Source organism: Phytophthora cinnamomi, assembly GCF_018691715.1.
Source record: "Phytophthora cinnamomi strain GKB4 chromosome Unknown Contig59, whole genome shotgun sequence".
NCBI classification, from domain to species: Eukaryota; Oomycota; class Peronosporomycetes; order Peronosporales; family Peronosporaceae; genus Phytophthora; species Phytophthora cinnamomi.
This window is the reverse complement of record NW_027150992.1, coordinates 130,299-157,423: the sequence shown is the minus strand read 5'-3', so window position 1 is coordinate 157,423 and position 27,125 is coordinate 130,299. Positions and strand designations below refer to the sequence as shown.

Below are 27,125 nucleotides of genomic sequence, written 5' to 3'. Positions count from 1 at the left end.
GCAGGACCGGAGAGTAGTTGCAGTAGATATTGCGTGCTTTTTACTTTTTTACAATGCCCAGCAATGTATTTTTGGCCATCACTGCGTAGTATCATTGTTCATGTACCGGTATCTCGATACAGTGTGGTTGATCGTCTCCGCTCAGTCCAGCGATTTGGAGCAACAATATGGTTGCCCTTTCAATTCTTACAATAATCCCTGCTGCTTGTACGGCACAAAGTGAACCCGAGTGTCGTTCCATCGAACTCGCAGCATACGAATCCGTCGATCATTTGTAACCGGGTCATACGATTCTTTTGATTGTTTTGCCCCCTCCCCGCGAACGAGATTTCGAGCTGTCAATGCAAGAACACTGCGTACCAAGTCCCACGTTGACATGCTTATTCGCATGTCAACGTGGCTTTTCGAACTTCGTACGATAAATGCGTTTCCTAAGGAGTGTACCCCAAAAACACACTTTTGGAGCGGCGTTTAATCGTTCTATGGGTAATGTTCGTCGTTTGGATTGACGATCGCGCCCGCGGCAAAGTGGACATGCCAACAACCATGTAGTGGCTCGCAGGTACTTGTGCTTTCCTTCGACTTTTCGCCAAAAGCAGGCATTTTCGCCGATGAACTCGTGCCCATCAATAAATGCCACATCGCCGACTTTGTTCACCGTACAGTAATACGATGTGTGGTAACCGGCTTGCGGACCAAAAAACGGGGACTTGGCAACATTCGGCAATCGGCAAACGTAATACGACCCTACCATTCCCGATACCCAGAGGGTCACAAGGCACTGGTGCTAGACGAGTTCACCTCCGAGAGCGCACAGCAAAAGGCATAGGGAGGGGGCAACACGCTCACCCGTTCCGGAACGTCCTTCACTCCAGCTTTTGCTCCGTATCGACCACTTCGCAATTGACCCGCTTGTCCAGTTGCCAACTTCACAGCAATGAAGTCGCCGACATCGCTCGCGCTGTTCGCAGCAGCTGCCACGCTTGCCGTCACTAGTGCCGAATACGGCACCAGTTCCGAGTACTTCACCGGTGACGGCACCTCGTACACGCTAAGTGACACCACCAACGGAAACTGTAACATGATGTCGTCGCTCAGTTTCGCCACCACCGACTACGCCGCCCTGAACAACGAGCAGTGGGACGGGCTCCAGAACTGCGGTCGCTGCGCTGAGGTGACTTGCGACGACAAGCGGTGCACCGACACGACCACCCCCGTTGTGGTGCAGATCCTGGACCGTTGTCCTGAGTGCAAGCACGGCGACTTGGACCTGTCGCCGTCGGTGTTCAAGACGCTGACGGGGTCGGACCCATCGCGCTACACGATCAAGTGGAAGTTCGTGGACTGCCCCGTGACGGGCAACGTCAACTACTGCCTGAAGGGCGGCAGTAACAACTTCTGGACGGCCATTCAGCCGACGAACGTGGCGACCGGCATCAAGAGTCTGCAGATCAACGGCAAGGCTACCAAGATGCTGGACGGAGCGTACTACTACCTGCTCGACGGCGCCGGTAAGTCGTCGACGGACCTGTCGAAGGTGACCGTGTCTCTGATGGACATCAACGGCGTGTCGATGAAGGACACCTTGAATCTGAGTGCCGGTAAGTGTACGGAGGGCGCCAAGCAGTTCCCCAAGGCGGGCGGCTCGCCTCCGTCGAAGACGGGAGCTCCGAAGACCAACACTACGGTGCCGGCCACCACTCCTAAGCCTGCCGCTCCCGCGCCTACGCCCGTGCCGGTGACTGCGGCTCCCAAGGTGCCCGTGACGCCTGCTCCGGTGACGCCTGCCCCGGAGACGCCTGCCCCGGTGACCCAAACGGAGAGCCCCGCTGTCCCTGCGTCCACCCCCGCTGTCCCTGCATCTACCCCGACGGTCACGACGTCCACGCCCTCCCAGGAGCAGCAGACGCCGGCACCTGTCGAGTACACGCCGACGCCAGTGGAGCAGACGGAGACTGAGGCGCCTTCCACCACTGGTCCAGTCTCGGAGGATTCGTCGTACATCGACGTGCTCGACTGCGGCAAGAACTCTCAGCAGGGCTCTTCCAACGACCAGACTCAGCAGTCGGGTGTCGGTGGCGAGAACTCGGCCGACTCGCCGGACGTTCCTGCCACGGTTGCTCCCGTTGAGCAGGGCAGTGACGCGCAGACGCCCTACCAGCAGTCGAGCGGCGATGGCAACAACGAGTACTCGACGCCCGAGCCGACGGTGCAGCCTACCTCGGAATCTTCGAGCGTGGGCGGCGAAGCCGAGAACCCTTCGCAGGACGCTCCGATCTCCCAGGGAAGCGACGACACTCTGCACGGCTCCGATGTCGCCGGCAGCGAGGACCAGAACACCCCCGCCACGGAGGCCCCCTCGAGCCCCAAGGACTGCCCTATGTAAAGCTTCTAGCAACATGTAGATAGTGTAGAGCGTACCTTGAGTGTCATCCTTTGTCAATGCATGGTTCAACCATTTTCGAGGATTGTAGCACCACCAAGTGTCATCAAAACGAAGTACACATGTTCGTCACGTGGCCATTACCAAAGCGGGAAGAACGAGTTGAGCAACGGTCACAACGAACTTGGCGGGTATCAGACTTGAGTTGGGATCAATAATAGCCTTCAAGGAGTGCCCTTTGGCCTTGGTTACCAATCCAGGTTTCGTAGTGCTAATGGTATTTGGCTTGCATGCCGTGTCATGGGCTACCTACAGGTACAGCGCATAACCGTAAACGGAATCGCATCCCCCCACAATGTATTTAGCCCCCTTCAAGGGTACTCAAGAACTTCATCGACAAATTGCTGCCTGTACCTGATAACTGTAGCTGGGCGTTGCCCATTGCCCATTGCCAGCCAGCCACTCGCACGCGACGTTGTCAAGAGTTGACTTTTTTCCTGTCATCGCCAGCAGATGGATGCTACTCCGATGGGGCCGTCTTGTGGGCGCGTCCTCTTCGAGCAGTGTTGGATAAAGCCGCGGCTTTATTTTCGGCTTTTCGGCTTTATCGATTTTTTAGCCGATCGGCTTTATAATTTAGCCGCGGCTTTATCGATAAAGCCGCGGCTTTATTTGTGGGGCAAGTGGCGGCCAATATCCGGACATTACCGGACAAATCGTACCTAATTGGGCTGTCGGAGCTGGCCGTGGAAACTCCAGCCGTCGAAACACTATCACTGACGTCATCCCCCCGATGTCGGGTCCTCGCCACATTGGGTCTGGGTATAGGCCGCAGGGCGCTGCGCATCAACGCTTCGTGAAGAGTAACACATTCAAAGGGAGGAGGGGCAACCTTGCGCAGTGTGACTGCCTCAAGGAAGTACTCACAACGCTTGAGGTGGCTCACATAGTTGGTATTTCGCCCTGTGACGATCTTGGGCGCAGGTGCAGGATCAGATCTTTGTTCGTCGCCGTAAGCTGCATGACAATGCTTGCACCAAAGCTGGAGCCTGTCGCCCTTCTTCGGTAAGCCCGTCTCAATGAAATGCTGCCGCTCATAGCCCTGGAGGCGCCCCATCGTGCCAGGGTAGGCTTGTTGTATGAGTAGGCTGGCTGTATACTGATTTGGACGGGAACTTGAGGGGGGGTTGTGTTGTGTTGTGGTGCTCACCTGAGCAGGAACTTTCCGACACAAACCCCACACAAATTAGCCGAGTATACAAGTAGGTATAGCCTCTCGTATACCGTTGTATAGCCAATCTCGCGGAGTTATCTTCGGCTTTATAGGGCCGGCTCTATTCGGCTTTTTGAATTTGCTTGCGGCTTTATCTAGCAAATCGCGACAGAGCCCTGGACGAAATAAAGCCGCAAGGGTGCGGCTTTATCCACACTGCTTCGAGCTCCATCTCGGGCCATCTTGTCAATCGAGCGGCAGTGGCGACCTCCAGCTGTTCGAAGCGGGCGGGGCGGACTTGCTTGCGTGTCCCTCCCCTACGTCTTTACCAAAAGCGAGAAAGAGATCGAGGAGCAGCTCCTGCGGCAAAGGCTCGGACTGGCATGTGAAGTGCGTCGGCGGTTCTGTGCTGGGTGCCCCAAGAAAGGGGACACCACATGGACAGTCGTGACTGCGCATGGACTCGGCATGTGCCGCGCGTGGGAAAATACTGTAAATCTTGGTGTCTCGACTCAACAGGGAAGGACCCCACCGACGTGCTGTAGCTGCTATTGTTTCTAGCCCCCGAAAGCGAGCGTTATGTGGGGATCGTTCCCTGAACTTCAGTTTCGAGCATGCATGCCCCCAGTGGATGGAGGCGCTGTTTCATGCTCTTCCGGGGCGGAAGGAGGCACCCTCGAGCGAAGACTTTTTCGGTACGGAGCAGCGCGGACCGCTTTCTGTCCCGACCGTCGACAGACATGATGGCTCCGCGGCACCAGCTGGGCGCGGCCTGTCCAGCCGAGGATCCAGGCGCCGTATGATCTCTTCCTCACACTTTAGACAGGCACAGAGGTTCAGCTCTGCCTGCTCTCTGTCGTGATCTGCGAGCGGTACGGAGAGGCTTTCGAGTTATCCTCGATTTTCGGTAGAGCCGAGCAGAGCATTCACGCTTTTGCCGTCCGTCGAGCAATTGCAAGACTCGGCATTCGGACGGACGATAGGCTCCATTCGCGTCGGCGTCGGACCATCGAACCTTCACTTGGAATTTCTCTAGTACAGTATTCATGAAGGCCTTCACTGTTCTCTCGTTGGCGACTGCATTCGCGGTGGCCGATGCCGACGAGTACTTCACCGGTGACGGCACCTCCTACACATTGGGTCAGACGAGTGCCGGCAATTGCAACATGATGTCGGCGCTGGACTTCGCCACGACGGACTACGCCGCACTGAATGACAAGCAATGGGACGGTCTCCAGAACTGCGGCCGCTGCGCCGAGGTGTCGTGCGCTGACAAGCGGTGCGCGGACCAGTCCAAGTCCATCGTGGTGCAGATTCTGGACCGCTGCCCCGAGTGCGCGTACGGTGATCTGGACCTGTCGCCGACAGTGTTCACCTCTCTGACGGGGTCGACGCCGTCGCGGTATACCATCAAGTGGAAGTTCGTGGACTGCCCCGTGTCGGGCAACGTCAACTACTGCCTCAAGGGCGGCAGCAACAATTACTGGACGGCGGTGCAGCCCACCAACTTCGCCACGGGCGTCAAGAGCCTGCAGATCAACGGCCAGGACACGACCATGCTCGGCTCGGCCTACTACTACCTGCTCGACGGCGCCAGTCAGACCCAGACCGACCTGAGCAGCATGACCATCTCCATGACGGACGTGAACGGCAACTCGATCGAGGACACGGTGTCGCTCACCGCCGACTCGTGCACGGAAGGCTCCAACCAGTTCCCATCGGGCGGATCCTCGCAGACTTCCCAGCAGAGCTCGCCGACGTACAACAACCCGACCCCAACGACTGCCGCTCCGACGAAGGCCCCCACGACGGCCCCGCCCACTCAAGCTCCGACTCCGTCACCTACGCCCACACCGACTCAGACGCCGGTTTCTACTACGCAGGCGCCTTCACCCACCACGGTGCGTCCTGCTACTGCTTCTCCTGCCACTGCTGCCCCGTCGTACCAACAGCAAGAGAGCTTACCCACTACTGTTCCTGTGTCTACCACTGCGACGCCCACCACTGCTCCTAAATCTCCCGTTACTCAGGATTCGGAGACTGCCAGCGGAAGCGATGCCGCCAATCAGCATTTCAACGTCTCGGGAACGGTGGAGCCTGAGGCCACGACGGCCCCGACGAAGGCGGGCAAGACCTCGAAAACCAGTGGCAACGACACCCCAACTACCTCTGACGATGACTACACTCATCAGCAGGCTCAGCAGAAGGCCGGCGTGCCGGCCGCGACCACGGCTGCTCCATCGACCGAGCAGCAGACAACCGACAGCCAAGCCAACGGCGACGAAGCCCAGAAGGCTAACACCAAGTCTGGAGAGACGTCTGCCGGCACCGACCCGTTGATCATTGTGTTGTCTACGGTCGGAGCGGTGGGCCTTGTGGCTCTCATCGTCGTCGTGGTGGTCGTCAAAAGGAAGAACATCCAGGAGCAGAAGGCCCGCGACTTCGAGGCGCCGTCAATGATAAGCGCGCAGTCTTTTGACGTGCAGAACACTCCTTCAGACCGGAGGCAGGCATTCGGCATCTTGTAGGGCGGTCGACCTGTCCTCGGCCCGTAGTCTTGGTGTGAAGAACTTATGACTTCCATCAGTTTTTTTTATTCGTGAAACAGCAAGTTTAATCCCCAGTGCGTGTAGTGGTTGAACGTGTAGTGTTGGAACGTGCGCAGTGTCGTAACAGTAGAACAAGAATCAAAACCATATAGGAGCGACGCAAATGTGCCAAAGTGAAGGCGGACCACGTTGCACATGTACACACTGCAACGGCTGCAAATCGACAGTGAAGCGTTGCTACGTTGACAATTACTAGCGCGGTACAAGTTCGTGTCCGAGTACAGAATATACCGCCACTTCCGACACCATCTGTTCAGTACGTTTTGTGCACTATATAAATTGTTGTGAGGTTAGCGACCTACAATTGAATCGATGCTACGCCCAGCATGACATCAACTACATCTTCCTCGCAGTCCTCGGTTTGTACGACTTCGTCCTCAGCATCGGGTGCTGCAATACCCGTCTCGTCCATGTTGTATATGTCCTGAGGGTCATACAGGTCTGTCACTTCGTGGAGAGCATGGCGGCCTTGGCGTACGACGTCGGGCTTCGCTGAGCCCGCTTCTCCATGTCTTGGACGATAGCGAAGCTCATGCCTGTTGAGGAATGCCGACATTCAACCCACAGACAAGCCCACATCGAGCACCCCCCCCCCCCCCCCCACTCAAAGCGCAGCTTTTTAGCTTTCCGAGTGATGACCTTTCGATTTAGACACATACCACGCTGCTCGGCTTTTTCGATCCAGCCTTCTAGCCTTCTTTCGAACGCAGGCGCCTTCACCTTGAGGGGATTGCGGCGCTTGCCTTGGCCGTACGCCTCCTTCATGATGGTGCCTGCGTTTCGAAGTATGTCAGAAATTGTGTTTCGAGCAGAAGGATCACGCAGGCGGAACTCCTTTTTAGCCCACTTGGCTAACTGGGCCTGCGTCATGGCTGGTGTGGCTGCATGCTTACGAATAAGCTCTCGCTTGTTGTCTTTGGTCATCCACTTGCCCATGGTTGTACTGTGCTGGTCGCCGCAAATACTCGAATGGTGCTTATCGCCTCGTACCGAACGAGTCGTTCAGAATTGGTTTTGGCGCGCGCGCGAAAATTACCTACTAAATCTAATATTTGAAAGTGCCAACAACAATAGAGGTCATTTGTTATCGGCAGTGTCGGAAGTGAGAGTACCTTCTGTACATGAATTTTGTTCCTCAAGGAGTTATGATATCGCTGTTCAAACGACTTGGGAAATTTCAGGAGGCTATTACGCTATAAAACCTGTAATAGTGACCCATGGGGCACTACGTTAGTACCCCCCTGCTGGGGTGGGGTATTATTGAAGGGAGGGGTACTATTAAAGGGATGGGGCACTATAGTAGCCAAGTGAGAGCCGTGTTGATTTAGGAAGAGTCCTAAAAGCTGCATGCGCTTGCTTAGAGATCAGCCTCTCCGCTGCTAGTTTTAGCTACCACAACTACATCGTCGTTGGTAGATGCAGCCGCGCGATGTTCAGCCAGCAAACTAAAAGTTGCCGCTCATTTTCCACTCGTCAATGTTTTCCTTGGAGGCTTGAACCACGCGTAGTCTGAACTCCTCTTCCAGGGTGAACTTGCGCTTGATTGTCACGACTCACATTTGACAATGAGAGAGATCAAACCAAACCAGTGAGACCCTGTTTTAAGCGCCAAAGTTGATTTTTGCTTAAGATGTCTACGATCATCTGATAATCATGATAATTCTGATTATTTGAATCAGGGATGGGGTACTATTAAAGGGATGGGGTACTATTAAAGGGATGGGGTACTATTAAAGGGACGGGGTACTATTAAAGGGACGGGGTACTATTAAAGGGATGGTACTATTAAAGGGATGGGGTACTATTAAAGGGACGGGTACTATTAAAGGAATGGGGGTACTATTAAAGGGATGGGCCAGTCGCTTGAAGATTTTGGTGTGCGATACTATGAACAGGCGATCCAGTAAATAAGAGTGAAAAAAGGGCCCAAAATGGGGAAAATCGTCGAGCCAAGTAATTGCGGTCTTTATTTTCAGGTCGTGAAACTAGCATCATCAGATAGATCGACATTTCAAACCTATAAATATGCTGTCTTTATTCACTTGAACGCAGCTCACATCTTAGCATGAGCGCTCGAAAACAGCGCCTCCGCCTGATTGCCCTTGGTGTGAATGCGATGCATGTCTAAATTCGGAAAACGAGGAGGTAGAGCGGTATGTATTGCCCCATCTCTCCACAATGTGTAGCTTCGTCTCCACAAGGACGGCAAGACGGCGGTGGGCTCGTGGGAGGGTGAGAACAATTTGTCCATCGCGCAGTTCGGCAGGGAGAGCGCGCAGTAAGCACCGCCTTCGGTCCTTGCACTCGGTCTCTGTGGCTCAGGTAATGAGCGGATAGATCCCGCCACCAGAGTCTTCTCGTCCCCCCTCCATTTGGAATTCTGCGCCACTGAGAAATCCCCCCCTCCAACGCATCCCGACTGTACCACTATCAAATGTCTCATATCTCCAAATCCCTACAAATGCTTCAAACAGCGCTAGTATCGGCATGCTGCTTGCATGCCTTGCCATGGCACAACCAGTGCAGCTACGAAAGCCGGGCTTGATTCATTCGTCATTAGAAATTCTAGTTATGTTCCGACTAAAATTTCATTGAAATAGGACAATTTCCGCATTTAATGTTTTTTTTTAGTTTCCCCCCAAAAAGTCCCCCTCTTAGCTGGATCGCCTGTTAAAGGTTTTACAGTACAACTAAGGTTCAATAGACTACCCAATTCTCGATTCTCGAGTATTTTTGTTGCTTGCGTTGCTTTGCCACGTCGGGAGGTATTGAAGCCGCATCTACATTCTTACATGTATTATTAATACATGTACACACGAATCTAAGCGATACAGTAAATTGATGTAGATACGTACGGTACAGGAAACAGCTTCGACATAAGCATTTCAGAATTAATATTGTTTACCAGTCCTGCCAATAATCCAACAGCGTTGCTGCTTAGCAGCAGTTTGCGATTCCGCACCACCACCTCTGTTATCCCAGCAGCTACATGTATGTAGCATCACTGGTAATACTCGATTTTCTACACGGTATCCTCCTCGGCAAGCGTTATGGATTTCAGCTGCAGACTGGGCTTGCCGTGCGAAAGCAGCATGGCAATTGCACAAGTAACAACCCGCTGCACGACACTTGCATCCAACAGAGCCCATCTCAAAAGCCCGCGCTCAGTCCACCCCCATGTGGCCTTTAGCTGGCGCCGATGCAACCAGACGCTGCCCCAGCGCGAGATTCGTTCTGCTCCATGTTCGATCATTAGCAAGTCCAACCCCCCCCCCAAAAAAAAAAAAAAAACTGCGAACAAATGGTCCTTTGCATGCTGCTCACAAGAAGAAGTTCCTGCCAAGGACCGCCGGTTGACTCACCATCCTGGGAATGGCTGTTCGAAGGCGACGGATGTCGTTTATCTTGTGCACTCTGCGTCCGCGCAGCGCAACATCGCGGGGGCACATCCCTGGTCGTTCCTTAAGCTGGTCTGGCAGGGAAGGGCTGCCCTCCTTTCCACCCGACCATCTTGTCGCCCTCGGTCGGAAAGCCTCGCCGCTCGAGAACTCTCACTTTCCAATTCGACTTCAAACAACAAGATGGTGGGCGTCCTGCAATACTCCGCGCTTCTGGCCTTGGGCATCACCGCCGCTTCCGCCGGCCAGCAGACCTACTTCCAGGGAGATGGCACCCCGTACAACCTCAATGGCGTGAACATGGGCAACTGCGCCTTCATGTCGTCGTGGAGCAAAGCGGCCACCAACTACGTCGCCGTGAACCAGGCCCAATGGGACGGCCTGAAGCATTGCGGCCAGTGTATCGAGGCCACCTGCATCGACAGCAAGTGCAAGAACAAGAACTCGGCCGTCATCCTGCAGGTCGTGGACCGCTGTCCCGAGTGCAAGTACGGTGACCTGGACATGTCCCCGAGCGCCCTCACCAAGATCGTGGGCTACAACCCGGGCCGCATCAAAATCGGCTGGAAGTACGTGGACTGCCCCAATCCGGGCACCATCAAGGTGTGCCTCAAGCAGGGCAGCAACCCGTGGTGGGTCGCCGTGCAGCCCACGAACGCGCGCATCGCCGTCAGCAGTGTGGCGATCAACGGCAAGAAGGCAACGCTGTTGGATGGCGCCTACTTCTACTACATCCAGAGCCGCGACGAGGTGCCGTTCAACAAGCTCAAGGTGACCATCTCCTCCGTGGAGGGCGACATGGTCTCGGGCACCTACTCCATGTCCATCGGCCAGTGCGTCGACACGAAGCAACAGTTCTAAAGAACACATTATTGAGCTTGAAGTGCAGTTACTTGTAGACGAGCACGGCCTCGTCTAGAACTAATGACGTGAATATCAGTCGTTTCAGTTTTACTGTCCGATGACTAGCGTACCACGCTTCAAACAATTTTGCATTCGTATGCAAACGTAGAATCCACGCAGCGTTTGACCCAGTATCAAGGCTTGATACTGTGCCAAACGCTCGATTCAAGCTGCCAGTTGCTGTCCTGACGTTCTCGATGCACATCTGCGGTCTTTCATTCCGTCAACTAAAGGTGGATTTTGCTACGGTATGGGGATGGCCACCATGTTGACGACAGCCTCACCATAATAGCCAAATGCTCATTCGCCAGCTAACTCAAGAATTCTCCAGCGTTGGTCGTGTGCAATGGCGAGCGCAGTGTATGTCGTTCAGCTGCGAGCCGGACAAGTTGTCGACGCCGTCTCGAGGAGGTCACTCGAGCGAGGAACCGACTCCTGCGTGGACACAGCTTGGTGGCGAGACCAAACAACACCTGCCCACATCCGCCAGCTGCAGGATGTCATGCCCGCCATCCTTTTCGCCCTGGGCCGCCATCTGCCTTCCTCGCGAGAAGCTGGGCGCTCGTATCCAGGCGCCCGAGCCTCGAGGCTCGAGCCAACACCGCGCGCGAGAACTGTGTACTGTACTGAACTTCAGCCTGGGCGTCCCACTGCTTGACCGACATGACCACAACCGCACGATGCGCGGAACCAGCTGGACGGTCGCCACCATTTGCGCGCGTCTTGCGGTGATCAAGCGCCAAGCTCCTACAGCTTGGTCCGCCCACTTCCAGCATGAATCACGCGTCAACTGGGGTTCCCGCTGCTTGTGTCCGTCCAGGTGGCTCCATACGAGCTGATCGACCGGAGCAGACGCTGGAGGCTCGACACTCCACGTGGTTTCACCGAAGCTGGTGCGAGTTAAACGCGCAGCGAGCTCCGCTGCGTCCGCTTACCACGGCAAAGGCGTTGGCCGTGGCAAGTCGGCGTCGATATCCATGCATGCATCCATACACATGCTCGGCGGCGCTGGCTAGGTCGTGCTCCCCAACGCAAGGCCAACAACGTTGAAGCCGCCGCTAAGCCCAAAAACGCGATGACGCATCGGCCGATTGTGCTGCTCGTGAACCAGGAGCTCGCTGTCCGTCTGGCGCACATCACGCAGATCTTGTCCCGCAAGCTCCCTCTGGCTGTTCGTGCCTGCTGTCAGGTGAGTCCTGCTCGCGCCTGGTCCACCGAGTTTCGAGTTGGGCCGCTCACTTTCCATTCTACCTAGCAAGTAATCCGCCGACTGAGACCATTCAGCTATAGATCAATTCAACCATGGTCGCAGCTCTCCGATTCACAGCAGCTCTGATCGGCGCCGTTGCAACGCTCGCCGCCGCCGCGGACGAGTATTTCGAGGGCGACGGCACGAGCTACACGCTCGGACAGGTTGGCAGCGGCAATTGCAACTTCATGTCGGCCATCCCGACGGCCTCCAACAACTACGTCGCGCTCAACCAGGCGCAATGGGACAGTCTCGGCAACTGCGGACGTTGCATTGAGGTGTCCTGCATCGACGATAAGTGCACTGTCAAGAACAAGAAGGCCGTGGTGCAGGTCCTCGACCGCTGTCCCGAGTGCGCGCACGGCGCGCTGGACCTGTCCCCGACCGTGTACAAGGAGATCACGGGCTTGGACCCCAACCGCCTCAAGGTGCGGTGGCGCTTCGTGGACTGCCCCAACCCGGGCACCCTGCAGGTGTGTCTGAAGGGGGGTAGCAACCCTAACTGGGTTGCCGTGCAGCCGACCAACAGCGTGGTGGGCGTCAAGAGCGTCACGGTGAATGGCGGGGCCACGACCATGTTGGACGGCGCCTACTACTACATCTCGACCACGTCGAACACGGATCTGTCGGCCGTGAAGGTTGCGGTCACGTCGATTAACGGCGAAGTGATCTCGGGCTCGTACTCGCTCTCGGCTGGCAACTGCACCGACACCAACAAGCAGTTCGCCAGTAGCAGTGGCGGCGACACCTCCCAGCAGCAGTCGCCCGCGACGGACGCCCCGTCGACTGCGACGACCGCCCCGGAGACGTCCACTACCGCTCCTGAACCTGCCACGGAGACGCCGGCTGCAACGAACGCCACGCCGACGACTACCGCTCCGACGCAGACGTTCGGCAGCAACAACGGTGACCAGAGCTCGCAGTCGAACGGCTCCAACCAGTACGACCAGAGCTCGCAGGCCACTGGCAGCACGGAGAACGACGCCTCGTCGGCTGCCACCACCACGGCCCCGATCACCTCGACCCCGGAATCGACTCCTGCCACCCAGGAATCGACCCCGGAGACTCCGTCCACCCAAGAATCTACCCCGGCTCCCCAGGAATCGACTCCCGAGACACCGGCCTCCGAAACTACGAACGCTCCGACGCAGTCCGGCGACACGACCAAGTGCAAGGTGCGAACCCGTCGCCAGCGCAACTAATTTGTTCGCGTGCATTCGTCTGTTCTTGTCTAGCGTTGCGTCGTCGTCCTCGTCCGTTTGGAGGGGCTCTATCTAATACAGTAGACTCTAGTCCCCGCAAAAGCTAGCTTTCTCACAACGTGCCTCTCCTCCCTGCCGCTGCTTCGAGCTGCAGTTGACCTGACTGACCAGACGATGCCAACTGAGACTGACGACGGTCCCAGCTGTCGAGCTGCGAAGGCATGCGCTCTTCGTCTCTATTATAGCAATGCGCCCAGTGCTCGGAGCATCGCCATCTGCGGCGTTGGAGCTTTGCTTTGATGCTTTTCGAGGCAAAGCAAAGTCGCACCGAGACTCTTGGTGAGCAGGACCCCGTCGCTATCAGTTTCGCTGGCACCGACGCCGCACTAGCCACATGTGCGTCGGATCACTCAGCACTCGGCACTGCGAATCATCCGTCAAGCCGACGGTGTTCAGGCATGAAACCTTCGAGCGCCCCCAGCTGTCAGCCAAGAACTGGGCGCGCGAGGTGCTCGGCACTTCGGCCGCGGATACCTGAAGAGCAGTCCTGCCAAATGCGTGGGGCAGCGCGGCAGTTCACCTGGCCAGCCGTTGCTGCGTCGGATATCCTGGGCGCACTCTACCGGGGACCCCTCCGGTCTGGAGAGAGGCCGGTGTCGGGAGCTGCCCACTTTCCAATTCGACCCGACAGTCTTCGACCATGGTCTTCCGTTCGCTAGCAGCTCTGGGTGTCGTCACTTTCGTCGCCGCAACGTCGGCCGAGTACTACGAAGGCGACGGTACCAGCTACACGCTGGGCGACGTGAGCGACGGCAATTGCAACTTCATGTCGGCCATCCCCACAGCCTCCACCAACTACGCAGCGCTGAACAACGACCAATGGGACGACCTGGCCAACTGCGGCCGGTGCGCCGAGGTGTCATGTGTCGACGACCAGTGCACCGACCAAAGTGCCACCGCCATCGTGCAGATCTTGGACCGCTGTCCGGAGTGCAGCTCCGGCGACCTGGACCTGTCCCCGACGGTGTTCAAGAACATCACGGGCTCGGACCCGAGTCGACTGACGATCCGCTGGAGATTCGTCGACTGCCCCAATCCGGGCACCATCGAGGTGTGCCTCAAGACCGGCAGCAACGGCTACTACGTGGCGGTGCAGCCTACCAATACCCTGGTGGGTGTGGAGACCGTGACGATCAACGGCGAGTCGACCACCATGGTGGACAGCGCCTACTACTACCTCATCACGAGCACCAGCGAGGTCGATCTCACCTCGGTCAAGGTGTCGATCACGTCCATCGAGGGCGAGACGGTTGAAGGCACCTACTCGCTCACAGCCGGCGAGTGCGTGGACACCAACAAGCAGTTCACCGCTAGCAGCAGCAGTCAGACGAGCAGCCAGACCAGCCAGACCTCGACTTCAACGTCGACATCGACGACCACCTCGGCGCCGGCATCGACAACGGCAACACCCACAGCGACTTCATCCACTTCTACGTCTACCTCAACGACTCCGGCATCCACTGCGGCTTCACAAACGCAGGGCAGCAGCGCTGCGGAAGATGCTTCGTACACGCAGGAAACCACCACTGCTCCGACCAGCACCACTGCCACCCCCGTATCGACGACTGCCGCCCCAGTGTCCACCACGGCTGCGCCGATATCTACTACTTCGACGCCAGTGTCAACAACTGCAGCGCCAGTGTCGACAACTGCAACGCCAGTATCAACCACGGCCACGCCTACATCTACTACTGCGACTCCCGCAACTTCGACTCCTACTACAAGTTCGCCGAAGTGCCGCGTGAGAAGCCGTCGCGACTAACTGTTTGGCACATGCTCGGTCGACAAGTGACAACATCGTTTGAATCGGAGTTGCTCGTAGTTTGTTCGGATCACAGTTTGTTCACGTAGTAATAAACGTTGTATGAGTGAATTAGGCAGAGTTTTTTTGTGTAGTTTTTCGGATAAACTCAATCCCGCACAAACTGCAGTATTGCTCGAGAACGCAAAAAAAAGAAGCACAAGTGCATCGTAACAGTCATTTCAGAAGGGACCTCGCCGAATTTCTAGCGTTGAAACAGGATCGGATGAACGGAAGTGCCCCACCAAGAGCTTTTATCTTCGGTGCATGATCCCATGGCGATATTTCCAGCACGGCGCATTTAACGCGAGAAGAGTTCAAAGAAAATCTTTCTAGGGGCAACAAATTCCAACGTACACAACCCCGTGTGGTCAGGCGTATGGGATAGTGGTGAAGTCGTCTCTAATTCCGGAGAGCGCCCACTCAAATCCAACGAAAGTTCACGCTTCAGGAGTCTTTTTGTAGATGGGATGGCTGAAATTGGAGTGCAGGCACCGATAAGGATTCTTATGGGGATCTGAGCAAACGTTGCTGCCTGATCTCTTCTGATGCTGGTCAATGTTGGGAAAGCTGACACCCACCATACCTTCGCCACGGTCAGCTCGAACAGGTCGAGTGTCCATTCCTCAATTCGAATTCAACAGCGAAAGCGAAGAGCTCGAAACCCATGATCAGCACGTCCAGCTTCCGCGCTCTGCTCACTCTGTCTGCCACCGCGGCGGCGATCACGTCAGCTGAATACTTCCAAGGTGATGGCACCGCCTACACTCTCACACAAGTTAGCAGCGGGAACTGCAACTTGATGTCTGCCAACAGCATCGCGCCAACCAACTATGCCGCGCTGAACGATGTGCAGTGGAATAACTTGGCGAATTGTGGCCGCTGCGCTCAAGTCTCCTGCGTTGACCCTAGTTGTACCAACCCGACTGCATCTGCCATCGTCCAAATTGTTGATCGTTGCCCGGAATGCAAATATGGCGACTTGGACCTCTCACCGACCGTCTTCAAGACCGTCACAGGATCAGACCCGAGCCGCCTGAAAATTCGCTGGCAGTTCGTGGACTGCCCAAATCCAGACACCGTCAAAATCTGCCTAAAGGACGGCAGCAACGGCTACTGGACTGCAGTGCAACCCACGAACAGCATTGTGGGTGTCCAGAGCGTCAGTATCAACGACCAAACCGCAACCATGATGGACGGTGCATATTATTTCGTTGCCACGAGTTCGACGGGTGCAAATCTCGACGCGGTGAACGTGGCAGTGACCTCAGTGAACTCTGACGTTATCAAAGGCACGTACTCACTCACTGCTGGTCAATGCGTCGACACATACCAGCAGTTCGCTAGCGCCCAGACACCTGCTCCAACTACCAAGTGCAATGTTCGTAGCAGGCGCAACTAAGCGAGCACTAACTAACCCAATTCGGCGAGTTGGCAGTGTTGGGAATCTCTACCATGCGTCAACACTTCGAAAAATGATCATTACAGTGCACAATGTTGGCCAAGCTCACCATTCAATCTAGTGCACAGACCTAAAAAAATTAACGGGCTTTTCTTCATAAAATAAGCTTCATTTTCGTATTAGTGGCGTATTTCATGGGCACTACAAGATAAATTAACATTTGCAACGAGGAAACAAATGAATTAGCAACTTCAATGCAAGTATCGACTTTCTTTTGATAGCTCCAATCGTCGTTCAGCCCGTCTGTTGCTATGTGACGTAGCTCGCGTTCATTGTGCCGATTAAGTTAGCGACTAAAAGCGCGCCTCGGGCGTAGTAGCCTTAACCGCAACAAATACAAATACAAATAAGTTACCAAAGTCCTCCAATGGAACTCCTCTATCTTGTCCATTGCTGTCGAGCTTAAGTCGATCGCGGATACATGTACACCGGTGAAGTTGCATTATTTTCACGTGTGGAAATGCCGAGCGACCTAGGGATTTCTCATTCCAGAGATTATGAAACAAACCAAAATTGTTTTGTTTTCGCCCCCACCAGCTAGCTTTCGTTTATTTTCTCGTGTTTTGTTCTGCTGACAGCAAATGAGACCCATCCACATCGCGCTGCAACTCACTCGCGCTTGTCGGCACCAACACTCCGTCCTCATAGATCTCGATCCATGTCGTCCAAGCCATCGAGCGCGTCGTCGCCCATCCCCGAACGGTCTGTGATCAGCACCAGGTGCCACCCGAACTGCAACACGCACCCACAGTCAGTCATCAATACCTATCGCCTCAACTACTGTCTCATACTGTATTCTACCTGCGTCTTGACTTTGTGGACGTCCCCCACTGGCTTCTCGAAGGCCACCTTGTCGAACTCGGGCACCATCTGGCCGCGACCGAACGACCCCAGATCCCCTCCTTTGCGGCTGGACGGACACTTGCTGCGCGCTTTGGCCAGCCGAGAGAACGCGGCCTCCAGATCGTCGGCCGCATCCAGCTCCGTCAGGATCTCGTCACACTCCTCCTCGGTCGGCACCAGGATGTGGCTGGCACTCGCCGTCGGCTTCTCCGCCGCCATCACAGACGTTGGGCCCAAGTCCATCACACTCATCACGGCAATGGCCAGAGCCATCGCCAGCAGCGCCGCGTACATCCGCTTGAGACTCATCGGCGTAACTTCCAGTTGGTTAGTCAGCTTTGGTATCTTTTTCGCGGACATTTTGGCGGCTTTTCAAAATAATATGTAGTGTGAGACACACCATTTTGTGGCCGATGCAGCAGGGATGGGTCTACTTGATCAACTAGAAACGTGAAAATTTTCACGTTTCCCTGAAAAACAGAGAAATACCCTCAGACTACGCCCACGCAAGATGAAATCGACAGCGGCGAAGTCGAGTTCACCAAATTCCGCGCGGTGTTGAGGCGGTAGCCCATGTCGACGCAAAAGCCTTCAATTTTATTCTGGACTGTGAGAAAACCCGGCGACTTTCAAGGTAGACATTCATTTTCGTTTCGTGGTCGGGGGAAATTGCAGTGTAACAGGGTAATATTTCTGGGAACGACCCCATTCTGCCCTGCGGGACAGAACACATGTTGCACCACTTTCAGCCGCCTTAATGAATGTAGATAATTTGCTAGCGAAATGCTTACTAAAGTACATCGACTGCGCGTCCGTTTGGCAAACCCCTATATGAATGGTTCTATTCCTCATGGGTATCATCCTGTGAGCTATGAATCTGACCTGGACGCACTATTGAAGATGCTAGCGTTCAATAACTTCGGGAGGTGATTGTTCCCACAGCACTTCGGTCATATTATACGACATAGTCATATATTATATGACTCATATATTAGCAAGTTTGCTCAGTTCAACAAGAAACCTATCGATAGAGCGCTGAAAATCCGCTAGAGACGAAGTTGGCATTCCACGGTGTGATAGAAAGCTTTAAGTCTATTAGAAGTGCCAAGGAGTGGAAACGCGGTATACTGACCTCTAATTCTGCGGTATGCAAGCTAGATCATCTCGCTCCCGTTCGGTACGTGAGATTAAAATCCCTCAACTGCTTCATATTACGAGGTAGCAGCGGCTTGGGATATTCAATACGAGAACTCTTGTGATGGAGAAGAGTCAGACCTCGATAAAGGCAGCCTCAGTGGTGGAGACGAGCAAAATGATGAAAGTGATGAAGATGAGGATGCGTAAGCGATGGAAGCGTTAGCATCGTACTTCATATGAATTAGATTGACACACGAAGAAAAACAAGAAGACGAGTAATTTCAAGTGGCGAAGGAGGCGTCGTCTATTGCTTGTCATCATCCTTGTGACCTTTGGGAAAGATTTTGAAAGGCTCGAGGTTGTCGGACCCCAAAGATTTTGTGGCATTGGAGAGTGCGGTGCTGTTTGGAAGTCTCACTACACAGCACGATGGTGCTGGACGTGCGCAATGCCACACCGAGCGGCAAAGTTACAGAGGCGGAGGCCCCGACAGAAACTGTGAAGCTGAAAGTGGTGGAAACGTCGGACGAGGAGACCTTGATGTCGTCGTCGGACTCTGAATACCAGACGTTCATCGTCGGGCAGACCAACTCCAGCGTCGAATCGTCCGACATAAAGCTCCCGGTAGCAAACTCCTCGCCGTTGCAGGCCACTCCCACTAAGATTTTGTTCCTTGATGGAATTCGAGGCCTCGCAGCTATGCTGGTGGTGGTTCAGCACTCGGGCGAGTTCGTGCCTGAGCTGCACCTTGGATCCGTGGCCGTCGACGCGTTCTTCATCCTATCAGCATTCCTGCTGACGTGGTTGTTCATGAAGAAGAGCATGAAGCTGCTGGCCCAAGGTGCCGGTACTCGTGCGTGGGTGTTCGCGCTGGCCGACTACTTCCAAAAACGGTTCTTCCGCGTGTACCCGTTGTTCGCCATCACGGCGTTCGTGCTGTCTCGGTTGTCGCCTGAAAACCAACAACGCTACTTTATAGTCGCAGACCCTAGCGAGGTTAGCCTGTTCAAAATGCTCACGTTCGAGTTTTCGCAGCGCTATCATGTGTTCTGGACGCTGCCCCTGGAGATTTCGTACTATTTCATCATTCCGATGTTCGTGTTGACTGTACTCAAAATGGGGCGCTTCTGGTGGGTGGCGGCGGTCCCTCTGTTTTCGTGGACCGTGTATCAAGGCTGGACAGTGATTCGCAACAGCCATGAGTCGCTTAACCACCACCTCCACACGTTCGTGCTCGGTTCCCTTGGTGCCGTGGTGTTTGTCAAGCTGGACTTGTTGATCAAGAAAACGGGCTTCCAGTTCCGCTTGTGGCACCTGGTACTTCTACGAGCGGCAGAAGCTTTGATCATCGCGTTGATGCTGAGCGTGATCTTCCGAGGTTTGATTTTCACCTGGGTCATGGCGAATCCTGCGCCTCCTCCAAGTGGGTTTCCTTTCACCGGCGTGTACATGGTCTCAATTATCGTAATCGAAGTCATGCAACCGTCCTGTGTGTCCGCAATGCTCGAATGGAACGTGCTTCGGTTCTGGGGCAAGATCAGTTTCTCGATCTATCTGCTCCACACTTTCGTAGTGATGAATCCTTCGATCAGCCACCAGTCGAACTACTTCGACCGCTTGTTTGCCCGGTTGTTTCTCATCGTGGCCCTTGCTACCGTGAGCTACTGGCTGGTCGAGTATCCGTCGCAGTTGGCGGCGCAACGCATCTCTCGTTTCCTTGCAGCTCGAGAGAGGAGCGATTCGGGGAGCCTAGTACGATTCGCGCGTTTGAAGGTCAAAAAGCAACACGCTGGCACTGAGAGGGTATAAATGTTGGACGTCTTTCATTTTTCAGTGTACTACGAAGTGGAATGGTGCTGCACTGAAGTCAAACGCAGGTTTAGCTACCGAATCTAGCATACTGAACCACCTTCATCAGCATGGCTGCGGATTCCATCGAAGAGCGAAATCTAGGTGGGTGAGGATTTGCTGCGGCGAGGAAGTTGTTTCGTTTTTATTTTCGTTGTAAGGTGAGGTACATTACAGTCGTTTAGTCTACTGTAGCTAACGATCAAGAAAATGCCCGTCCCTCCGATACTTACAGATCATCGAGAGGGTTGCTGTCTACTCCGAGAGAAGGAAAGTTGCTACCGGGAGCTTTTTATCAGTTGGTTTGACGGTGGAGTTGGCCCGACTAACTGCGAAAGTCGGGCGTTGAGGTTGCCAAGGTCTCCTTGTCCGACAGCTTCACCACTTTCAGCTCACGGTCTGTCGGAGTCTCTGCCTCTGTAGCTTTCCCACTTATGTAGCGATTCGCGCGTCCAGCAGCATCGCCTGTATAGTGAGTGAAACTTTCAAAAAGCATCTTACATCGCAATGCCAAGATCTGGCAATTCCGCAGCAGCGGCCACTTCACTACCTTCCAAAATCCTTCCCAAACGCCACGTATTACCGGGTTAAAGGAACAATTTTTTAAAGCGATTTTTTTTTCTTTTGATGTATCGCTCGACAAATGCACCCATCAAGATGCGTGGATCGCTTAGCGTTCTCATTCTCATCGCTTTCATCGTTTCCCTCGTCTTCACGAAATTAGAAGCAGTAGCTGATGTCAGTGGTTTTGATAAGCGTGTCATGAAACAATGCAAACCTCACCCCACCAAAGAAAGAGAGCCGGCTGACATGTCGACCGAGTGTATTAACAAGGCTACTGCTTCAAGTTGGATACATCATTGCAAATAAGCGTCACGCCACACATGGACTCCGTCCCTCGCTCGTCCCGTGTCATGCAGCCTACTTGGACTTCTTGTCGCCGAGACGCTCGACGCAGAGCAGCACGTGCCAGCCGAACTGGGTCTGCACCTTGGCGAGCTGGCCCACCTCTCCCTCGAACACGACCTTGTCGAACTGCGGGACCATCTCCCCGCGGCCGAACATGCCGAGGTCTCCGCCCTTCTTGCCGGACGGGCACGTGCTGTGCTTGGGGGCGAGCTCGGCCAGCTTGGCCTTCTTGTCCTCCGCGGCGTCGATCTCCTTGAAGAGCTGGTCGGCCTCGGCCTCCGACTTGACCAGGATGTGGAACGCGTGCGCGCGCGGGCCGCCCTTGGCCCCACGGGCGCCCAGCGCCATGATCCCGATGAGGATGATGGGCCCCAGGAAGGGCATGACCTTGAGCAGCGTCTCCTTGAGGCCGCGGAACTTGTCGGGCTCCTCCGTGCCGTCCAGGCGGCGCGAGACCAGCACGAGGTGCCAGCCGAACTGCGTCTGCACCTTGTGCACCACACCAATCTCGCCCTCGAAGGCCACCTGGTCGAAGGCCGGCACCATCTGGCCGCGCCCGAACGTGCCGAGGTCGCCGCCCTTGCGGCTGGACGGGCACTTGCTGTGCGCCTTGGCCAGCTGCGCGAACGTCAGGAACAGGTTGGACGCCTCGCTCAGCTGCGCGTTCAGCGCGTCCGCCTCGGCCTCCGTGTCCACGAGGATGTGGCTGGCGTGCGCCTTGATGGGGGCGGGGGAGGACGCGGCGGCCGCCACGCACAGCAGCAGCAGCGTCGTCACGAACGCCAGCAGCTTGGGCGCCATGAACGGGGGGTGACTTGGCTTGGCTTGAGTGTCAAGGGGAAGATTCCGAAATAGTGACGTCTGGAGCTTGAACTTTGGGATGGTGTTGCGGGAAGGTGAAGGAGGGAGAGGTTGCGCGAAGGTGACAGCTCGAATTGCATTTACTCTTGGGCGGAATTTACCGGACGGCTGTTCGATTTTACAGGACGGCCGTTGGTGAATTGGTTCCTCAAGGATTTCAGTCCCCACGACGCAGATGGGTGAAAACTGTAATACATGTATTTAATCAAAATCAAAGTACAAAGAAGAAGAACAACCAATGTGCATGAAGGAGTGAGTCACTGACGCTCACTGGAGGCTTCTATTTGGGCGAGTCTAGCTGTTTTCGCCTGCTTTCGCAATATGCTTGCTACTGTGGCCCGCCTCGTCGACGTTTTCTGTTGTTCGACGTCTCGAGTGGGAGTTCGATTGCGCTTTTGCAGTGCTGGAACACATCGGCAGCCTCTACAAATGACAAATTAGCCGTCGATAGACCAAGGCACAGGGCTCGTAGCTCAATTTTTCTCATCAGAAACTTCAGCTCACAGAGTTTCTTGCGCTGGTTACGATCCACCAAGTCATTTGGTTCAATCCGCCGAAAAGGAGGAAGCCTTTCGGCTGCGTCACCGCAGCACCAGTATACCCACGCTTGCTCTGCAGTGCCACTTGGTAATTTCATGTCCTCAGGGAACAAATGCATGTTGCCTCCTCCATGATGTACAGTATACGAAGAATCGCCTTCAATCCTCACACTAGCAGGCTGCTCTGTTGCCCCTGGATCACCTCCCAAGGTCTCACGTTGTTCACTATTACTGACCGCTGGCTGATTAGAACGTAATAACTCCAAACAACGGGCTTCTTCTATCCGTTTCATAATCGAGTCTGCAATGCTATTACAAGTCGGAACACCAGCATGAGCTGCGCGCTCTTCCAATAATGTAGTGACACCAGACATCAACCGCACATATAGCGCGTCATGTGAGGCGACAATTTTTTTCATATCTGTTTTTCGGCCATCTATTAATTCTTGAAGAGAATTTTGGGTTGCACAAACTTGGTAGAGAATTGTGTCATGTAGGAACACGCGCTAAATTATATATTGGCACACTTTCCCCACCAACAACACCCACCAAGTCACCGAAGACTCAATGGGCTTGTTAGGGTTAGAACCTGAAGGACCAGGAACTTTCCCTTGCACCGGGTTGGTGTTTCCTCTGTGCACCGAGCTTCAGCTAGTCGACCGACGGAAGGCTCAGCGTCACTAGCCACGAGCAAAGGCTAGTACGCTCTCACACACAAAATATACCTCGCAGGCCCTCAGAAGGAAGGGTCCCGGCCTTTTACGGCGTGATACGAGGGTACCGGAGCTATACTCCGGCGGGAAGAAATAGAGTTCGCTCTCGCTCCTCCAGTTCCTGGCGACGACTCGTCGCTACCAATACACCGGTCACTAACTTGGCCCTGCCAGGGATGAACACACGCTACACTAGTAGATGTGCCCACCGACAGTCATAATCCTACCTATCAGGTTTACCTTGAGCTGCAGGTCGTTCGCTGCAGGCACCGGTGTCGCCCTTGCGTGGTTGGGAGGAAAAGCTATTCTGTTATTGTTGCCCAAAGGCTTATCTTGTCTTCTCTTACGTTTCCTATCGATCAATACAAATATCAAGTATAAACGCGTCCGTTTTTGGACCGCCAGTTGTAACTCACGACTCTTCGGCGCTTTCTCTGCGACGTGGCGGCGTTACCGACGACTCAAACGGCCGCTGAAATGCCACCGACGACTGGGGACAGGCGCCGAGGACTCATAGATCCTCATAGATTCGGATCTTGCCAGTAGGTTCGCACCGTACTTAGCGAGCTGCAACCGACCACGCTTGACTTGGGACCGTCGACGAGTCATCGTCACCGACCAATTTAGGCCAATCAGCGACCGGGGCGTGTGGTCCAATGACTGGCGATGGGTTGCGACTTGCCAGTTGGCGCCGGCGCCTCGAGTCTTCTTCGCCCCTTGTCTCGCCTTTGGGTTTTGGCTTCGGCTTCATTTCCCGATACCACAACTGCCCCCACGGTGATGCGAGCCGCGTGCTGGTGAGCGTCGGGGTGCTCCTGCGCTATGGTCGGTTCTTCACGCGCTGTCCAGTCCGCCGTGAACGCGGCGCTCAGGGCTCTCGGTGTGTCTCGGTCTTCGCTCCAGGTAAGCCGTCTTCTCTTGTTCTCTCGCCGTCTTCACTGCTAACCGGGATCTTGGTATCTTGGTCAGTCTTCGCCAGGTCGAGGAAGCTCGCTTGGTGCTGGTAGTTCGCCTGCTGCTCCTGCTCCCTCGCGGTCGGCGGTGTCCGAGGATGAGAGCGTTGCTGAGTCGACGGCCAGTTCGGCCACGGTGAGTTTCCTGCCGTCTTCTCGCTTTCTGTCAGCTTCACGTGAGATGCTGATGCTTGGCGGCTTTGTGCGTCTGCTTCCCAGGTTGTCCTGTCATCTCCGGAGTTGAGCTCACTCGCTGGTGGCGATACGCCGAGCCAAGCTTCGCTGGAAGCTTCCGCTGAGTCGTCCGCGTCACTGGCCACCTCTCCTGCTGCTCCTTCGGTACGTCTTCGTTGACTGGTACCTTGATCTTGAGCTGCTTTTGCTTACCTTCACGGTTATTGCCTTCGTCCCTTATCATTCCGGACACTTCTCTGGTTGATGTGCCCGTTGGTAATGCTGCCGGCGACTCGGTTGCGATCCAGTCGTCGCTGCTAGTTGCTCGGCGTTCTACTTCGAGTGCTGAAGCTGGCTGTTCCATCACCGATGACTCGCTGGTCACGGTGTCGCGTGAATCTCTCGAACAAATGGTCATGGAAGCCAGTGCTGAGGCGTCGGAGCGCGTGATCGCCGTGTTGGGTCCTCGGCTGGATCTCATCGGCCGTCTCAATGTCACCCTGCACCAGGGTCCCAACATTCGTGGGGACCGCCACGTGGGCTCTCGCTTGGCTGCTGCTCGATCGCTGGAAGACGTGGTGGCGGCGGCTCAGCCCAACATGGGAGTCCACGATGACATCAATTTGGACTTGGCTGTGATGCGAGGCCAGTTGCACTCCGCTGAAGCTGCGTGTGCTGTCGCCGAAAACTCGGCGATGAAGGAGTCATTCAGGAACGAGAACACCATGGTGTTCCTCAAGCAAGCGCGCGCAGAGCTCGAGCACTCCAAGAAAGAGGTCAAGCGTCTGCGGGTCTTGGAGGCTCACTACCTCCAGGAGATGGAGGGTCTTCGTGGAGCCGTGGATGCGCACACCGAGACTGCCGCCCGCTTGGAGAACCGCGTTAGAGCTGCTGACGACGAGTGCAAGCGTCTGGCTGTCCAGCTCACTCGCGAGCAGACGGCGTTCAAGGCTGCCGTGGCGTCGTCGACTCGCCTCCAGCGCCGAAATGAAGACCTTCAAGAGCAAGTGAAGCGGCTGACGCGCGCCAACCGGACTCTTCGGGCGCACGTCAAGTTTGAAGACATAGACCCAGACGTCCTTGTGCTGATCTCCGAAGGTTCGTACTGGTCGTTGAGTTGCTGGATGTGTTGGCTTGTGTTCTGATTCTGGGCGATGACTCATGCCTTACAGGTTTGTCGACTGGCGAGTTGAACTGGAACCTGTTGGACATTAGCCACGAGACTCGGCGGGTCCTCAAGGACATGCTGGCAAATGCGGACCCGTCTCGCACCGAGGATGCCATTGCCGTCGACTTGGCCCACGCTGCCTTCCTGGAATCGGACTCTCACGTCGAGTTGTCGTCGGAGGAGCGGTCGGCTGAGGCGAACAAGACAACGCCTGGAACTCGTGCTGCCGATGTCGAAGCGGACCGGGCTTTACGCGCCGCGCAGGTTGATCGCTCACGCAAGCGCTCCTCGCAAGGGGAAGCCGGTTCTCGTCATGTTCGTGGTCGATCAAGCTCTGTTTCTCGTTCGGCGTTGCAAAAACGGGTTCGTTCTTCGTCACTCCGTCGCAGTCCGCCCGCCAGTCGCCCGGGCAAGATACCTCACCGCCCCGCCGAAGACTCAGCTTCTGCTGTTCGTGGATCTCGTATGTCTTCTTCTCGTCGAGGTGGTAGCCGTGAGTCTTTGGTGACGGCTCCTGGTAATTCTAAGACTTCTACTCAAGATGGTGAGCACTTGGAAGCGGAGGTGGAGGTTGTCGAGTCTTCCAGAAGCGTACCTGCGGCTGCAGGATCACCGTCCGCGTCGGCGGTGCAAGCTTCAAGTGCTTCTGGGGCTTCGTCGTCCAAGGGCAAGTCGAAGCGGAAACCCAAGGGACGATGGGCTCGTTCTCAGCCGTCTACCGGTCCGTCAGCTCGCGCCGTCTTCTCCGGGGCCGCTGCCAAGTCTTCGTCGGACAGCTCACCTGTCGTTCCTTCCCGCAAGCCTTTTCGTGTGGTGGAGTCATCGGATGAAGATGCTGTCTCGTCAAGCACTCTTTCTCCTCCTTCCGAGCAAGTTCACGTCGACTCTGGCGCTTCTCTCGAGTGGTTTCCAGACACTGGCTCGGAGGCAGAGAACTTCGTTGTTGGATCAGTTATTGAGTTGCCGGAGGTCGTTTCCGAATCCTCTTTGCTCTTGGAGCTCCCAGGTTCCAAGTCGTCGGGAGCTGTCCAAGGTGTTGGTCCAGAGCCTGAGAAGGCGCCTCCAGCTCCACCGAAGACTCAAACGAGTCACCGTCGACAACGTCGTCGTCCTTCCGTTCCACGCCAGCCTGCGTCATCCGGAAGCAGTCGAGCAGTCGCCACTTTTCGTCCAACCCTGGGTCGGATTCGAGCTCCCAGCGATCTCTTGCGGTGCCGGCGCCGGTGCGGGGTCAGCAGCCTCTCGTCCGATTTTCCAAGCAAGTGGCCAAGTGAGCTGTGCCTTACATCGAACCGCCTCTTACGCGTCCTGGGGCTCTCAAGTGCTGGACCCAGATGCTGAATGCTCGGTTGCCTGCACCGGTGCCCCGGGATCTCCGAATTATTTCCAGTCCTGAAGGCATCGCGGCATTCGCGGACTACAAAAACCCTGATCATCCGTGGCAGAAGCTTCGCCGGCGACTCCCGTCTCAAGCGTGTCTTTTTGACACTTCAGAGTTTGATCCCGACTCCAAGGTATCCCAGCGGGCTTCGCCGATGACTCGAGTGATGGGGTACTGGAGCAATTTTCGTGGGGGCGGCGACTCGGACAACGTCGACCTTGGTTTCTCGCTTTGGGAGCGCGATCACTGGATCCTTCCGAAGGCCGTGGAGACTACGTTCTCCGCAGTTGCTGCTGACTTGGATATGATGGACTGGACT

General features: G+C 55.4%; 9 protein-coding genes across 10 annotated transcripts; 6 read left to right on the top strand and 3 right to left on the bottom strand.

Moving 5' to 3' along the window:
• Nucleotides 1-1,471: 1,471 nt before the first annotated feature.
• On the top strand, nucleotides 1,472-2,386 carry IUM83_19200 (Carbohydrate-binding protein; the record flags this gene model as incomplete). The annotated part of the gene is made up of 1 exon (XM_067944243.1): nucleotides 1,472-2,386. One exon carries the CDS (start codon nucleotides 1,472-1,474, stop codon nucleotides 2,384-2,386), a length of 915 nt encoding a protein of 304 aa, XP_067787600.1.
• Nucleotides 2,387-5,218: 2,832 nt separating this feature from the next.
• Nucleotides 5,219-6,124, top strand: IUM83_19199 (putative carbohydrate-binding protein; the record flags this gene model as incomplete). The annotated part of the gene is made up of 2 exons (XM_067944242.1): nucleotides 5,219-5,497; nucleotides 5,627-6,124. The coding sequence occupies 2 exons, from the start codon at nucleotides 5,219-5,221 to the stop codon at nucleotides 6,122-6,124; spliced, it is 777 nt and encodes a 258-aa protein (XP_067787623.1).
• Nucleotides 6,125-6,649: 525 nt separating this feature from the next.
• On the bottom strand, nucleotides 6,650-7,141 carry IUM83_19198 (Eukaryotic peptide chain release factor GTP-binding subunit; the record flags this gene model as incomplete). The annotated part of the gene is made up of 2 exons (XM_067944241.1): nucleotides 6,650-6,741; nucleotides 6,865-7,141. The coding sequence occupies 2 exons, from the start codon at nucleotides 7,139-7,141 to the stop codon at nucleotides 6,650-6,652; spliced, it is 369 nt and encodes a 122-aa protein (XP_067787610.1).
• A 2,645-nt stretch (nucleotides 7,142-9,786) lies between these two features.
• Nucleotides 9,787-10,464, top strand: IUM83_19197 (Expansin protein 3; the record flags this gene model as incomplete). The annotated part of the gene is made up of 1 exon (XM_067944240.1): nucleotides 9,787-10,464. The coding sequence occupies one exon, from the start codon at nucleotides 9,787-9,789 to the stop codon at nucleotides 10,462-10,464; it is 678 nt and encodes a 225-aa protein (XP_067787620.1).
• A 1,344-nt stretch (nucleotides 10,465-11,808) lies between these two features.
• Nucleotides 11,809-12,957, top strand: IUM83_19196 (RxLR-like protein; the record flags this gene model as incomplete). The annotated part of the gene is made up of 1 exon (XM_067944239.1): nucleotides 11,809-12,957. One exon carries the CDS (start codon nucleotides 11,809-11,811, stop codon nucleotides 12,955-12,957), a length of 1,149 nt encoding a protein of 382 aa, XP_067787604.1.
• A 700-nt stretch (nucleotides 12,958-13,657) lies between these two features.
• On the top strand, nucleotides 13,658-14,868 carry IUM83_19195 (Carbohydrate-binding protein; the record flags this gene model as incomplete). Its single annotated transcript, XM_067944238.1, has 2 exons — nucleotides 13,658-14,298; nucleotides 14,433-14,868. 2 exons carry the CDS (start codon nucleotides 13,658-13,660, stop codon nucleotides 14,866-14,868), a joined length of 1,077 nt encoding a protein of 358 aa, XP_067787621.1.
• A 2,054-nt stretch (nucleotides 14,869-16,922) lies between these two features.
• On the bottom strand, nucleotides 16,923-17,432 carry IUM83_19193 (putative PpiC-type peptidyl-prolyl cis-trans isomerase; the record flags this gene model as incomplete). Its single annotated transcript, XM_067944237.1, has 2 exons — nucleotides 16,923-17,012; nucleotides 17,082-17,432. 2 exons carry the CDS (start codon nucleotides 17,430-17,432, stop codon nucleotides 16,923-16,925), a joined length of 441 nt encoding a protein of 146 aa, XP_067787607.1.
• A 1,257-nt stretch (nucleotides 17,433-18,689) lies between these two features.
• Nucleotides 18,690-20,069, top strand: IUM83_19192 (Acyltransferase family; the record flags this gene model as incomplete). Of its 2 annotated transcripts, none has more annotated exons than XM_067944236.1 (1): nucleotides 18,690-20,069. In XM_067944236.1, the coding sequence occupies one exon, from the start codon at nucleotides 18,690-18,692 to the stop codon at nucleotides 20,067-20,069; it is 1,380 nt and encodes a 459-aa protein (XP_067787606.1). The 2 variants fall into 2 exon arrangements, with proteins under 2 accessions (XP_067787606.1, XP_067787605.1); XM_067944235.1 differs by having other exon boundaries at nucleotides 19,131-20,069.
• Nucleotides 20,070-21,029: 960 nt separating this feature from the next.
• On the bottom strand, nucleotides 21,030-21,818 carry IUM83_19191 (putative PpiC-type peptidyl-prolyl cis-trans isomerase; the record flags this gene model as incomplete). The annotated part of the gene is made up of 1 exon (XM_067944234.1): nucleotides 21,030-21,818. The coding sequence occupies one exon, from the start codon at nucleotides 21,816-21,818 to the stop codon at nucleotides 21,030-21,032; it is 789 nt and encodes a 262-aa protein (XP_067787622.1).
• Nucleotides 21,819-27,125: the final 5,307 nt, after the last annotated feature.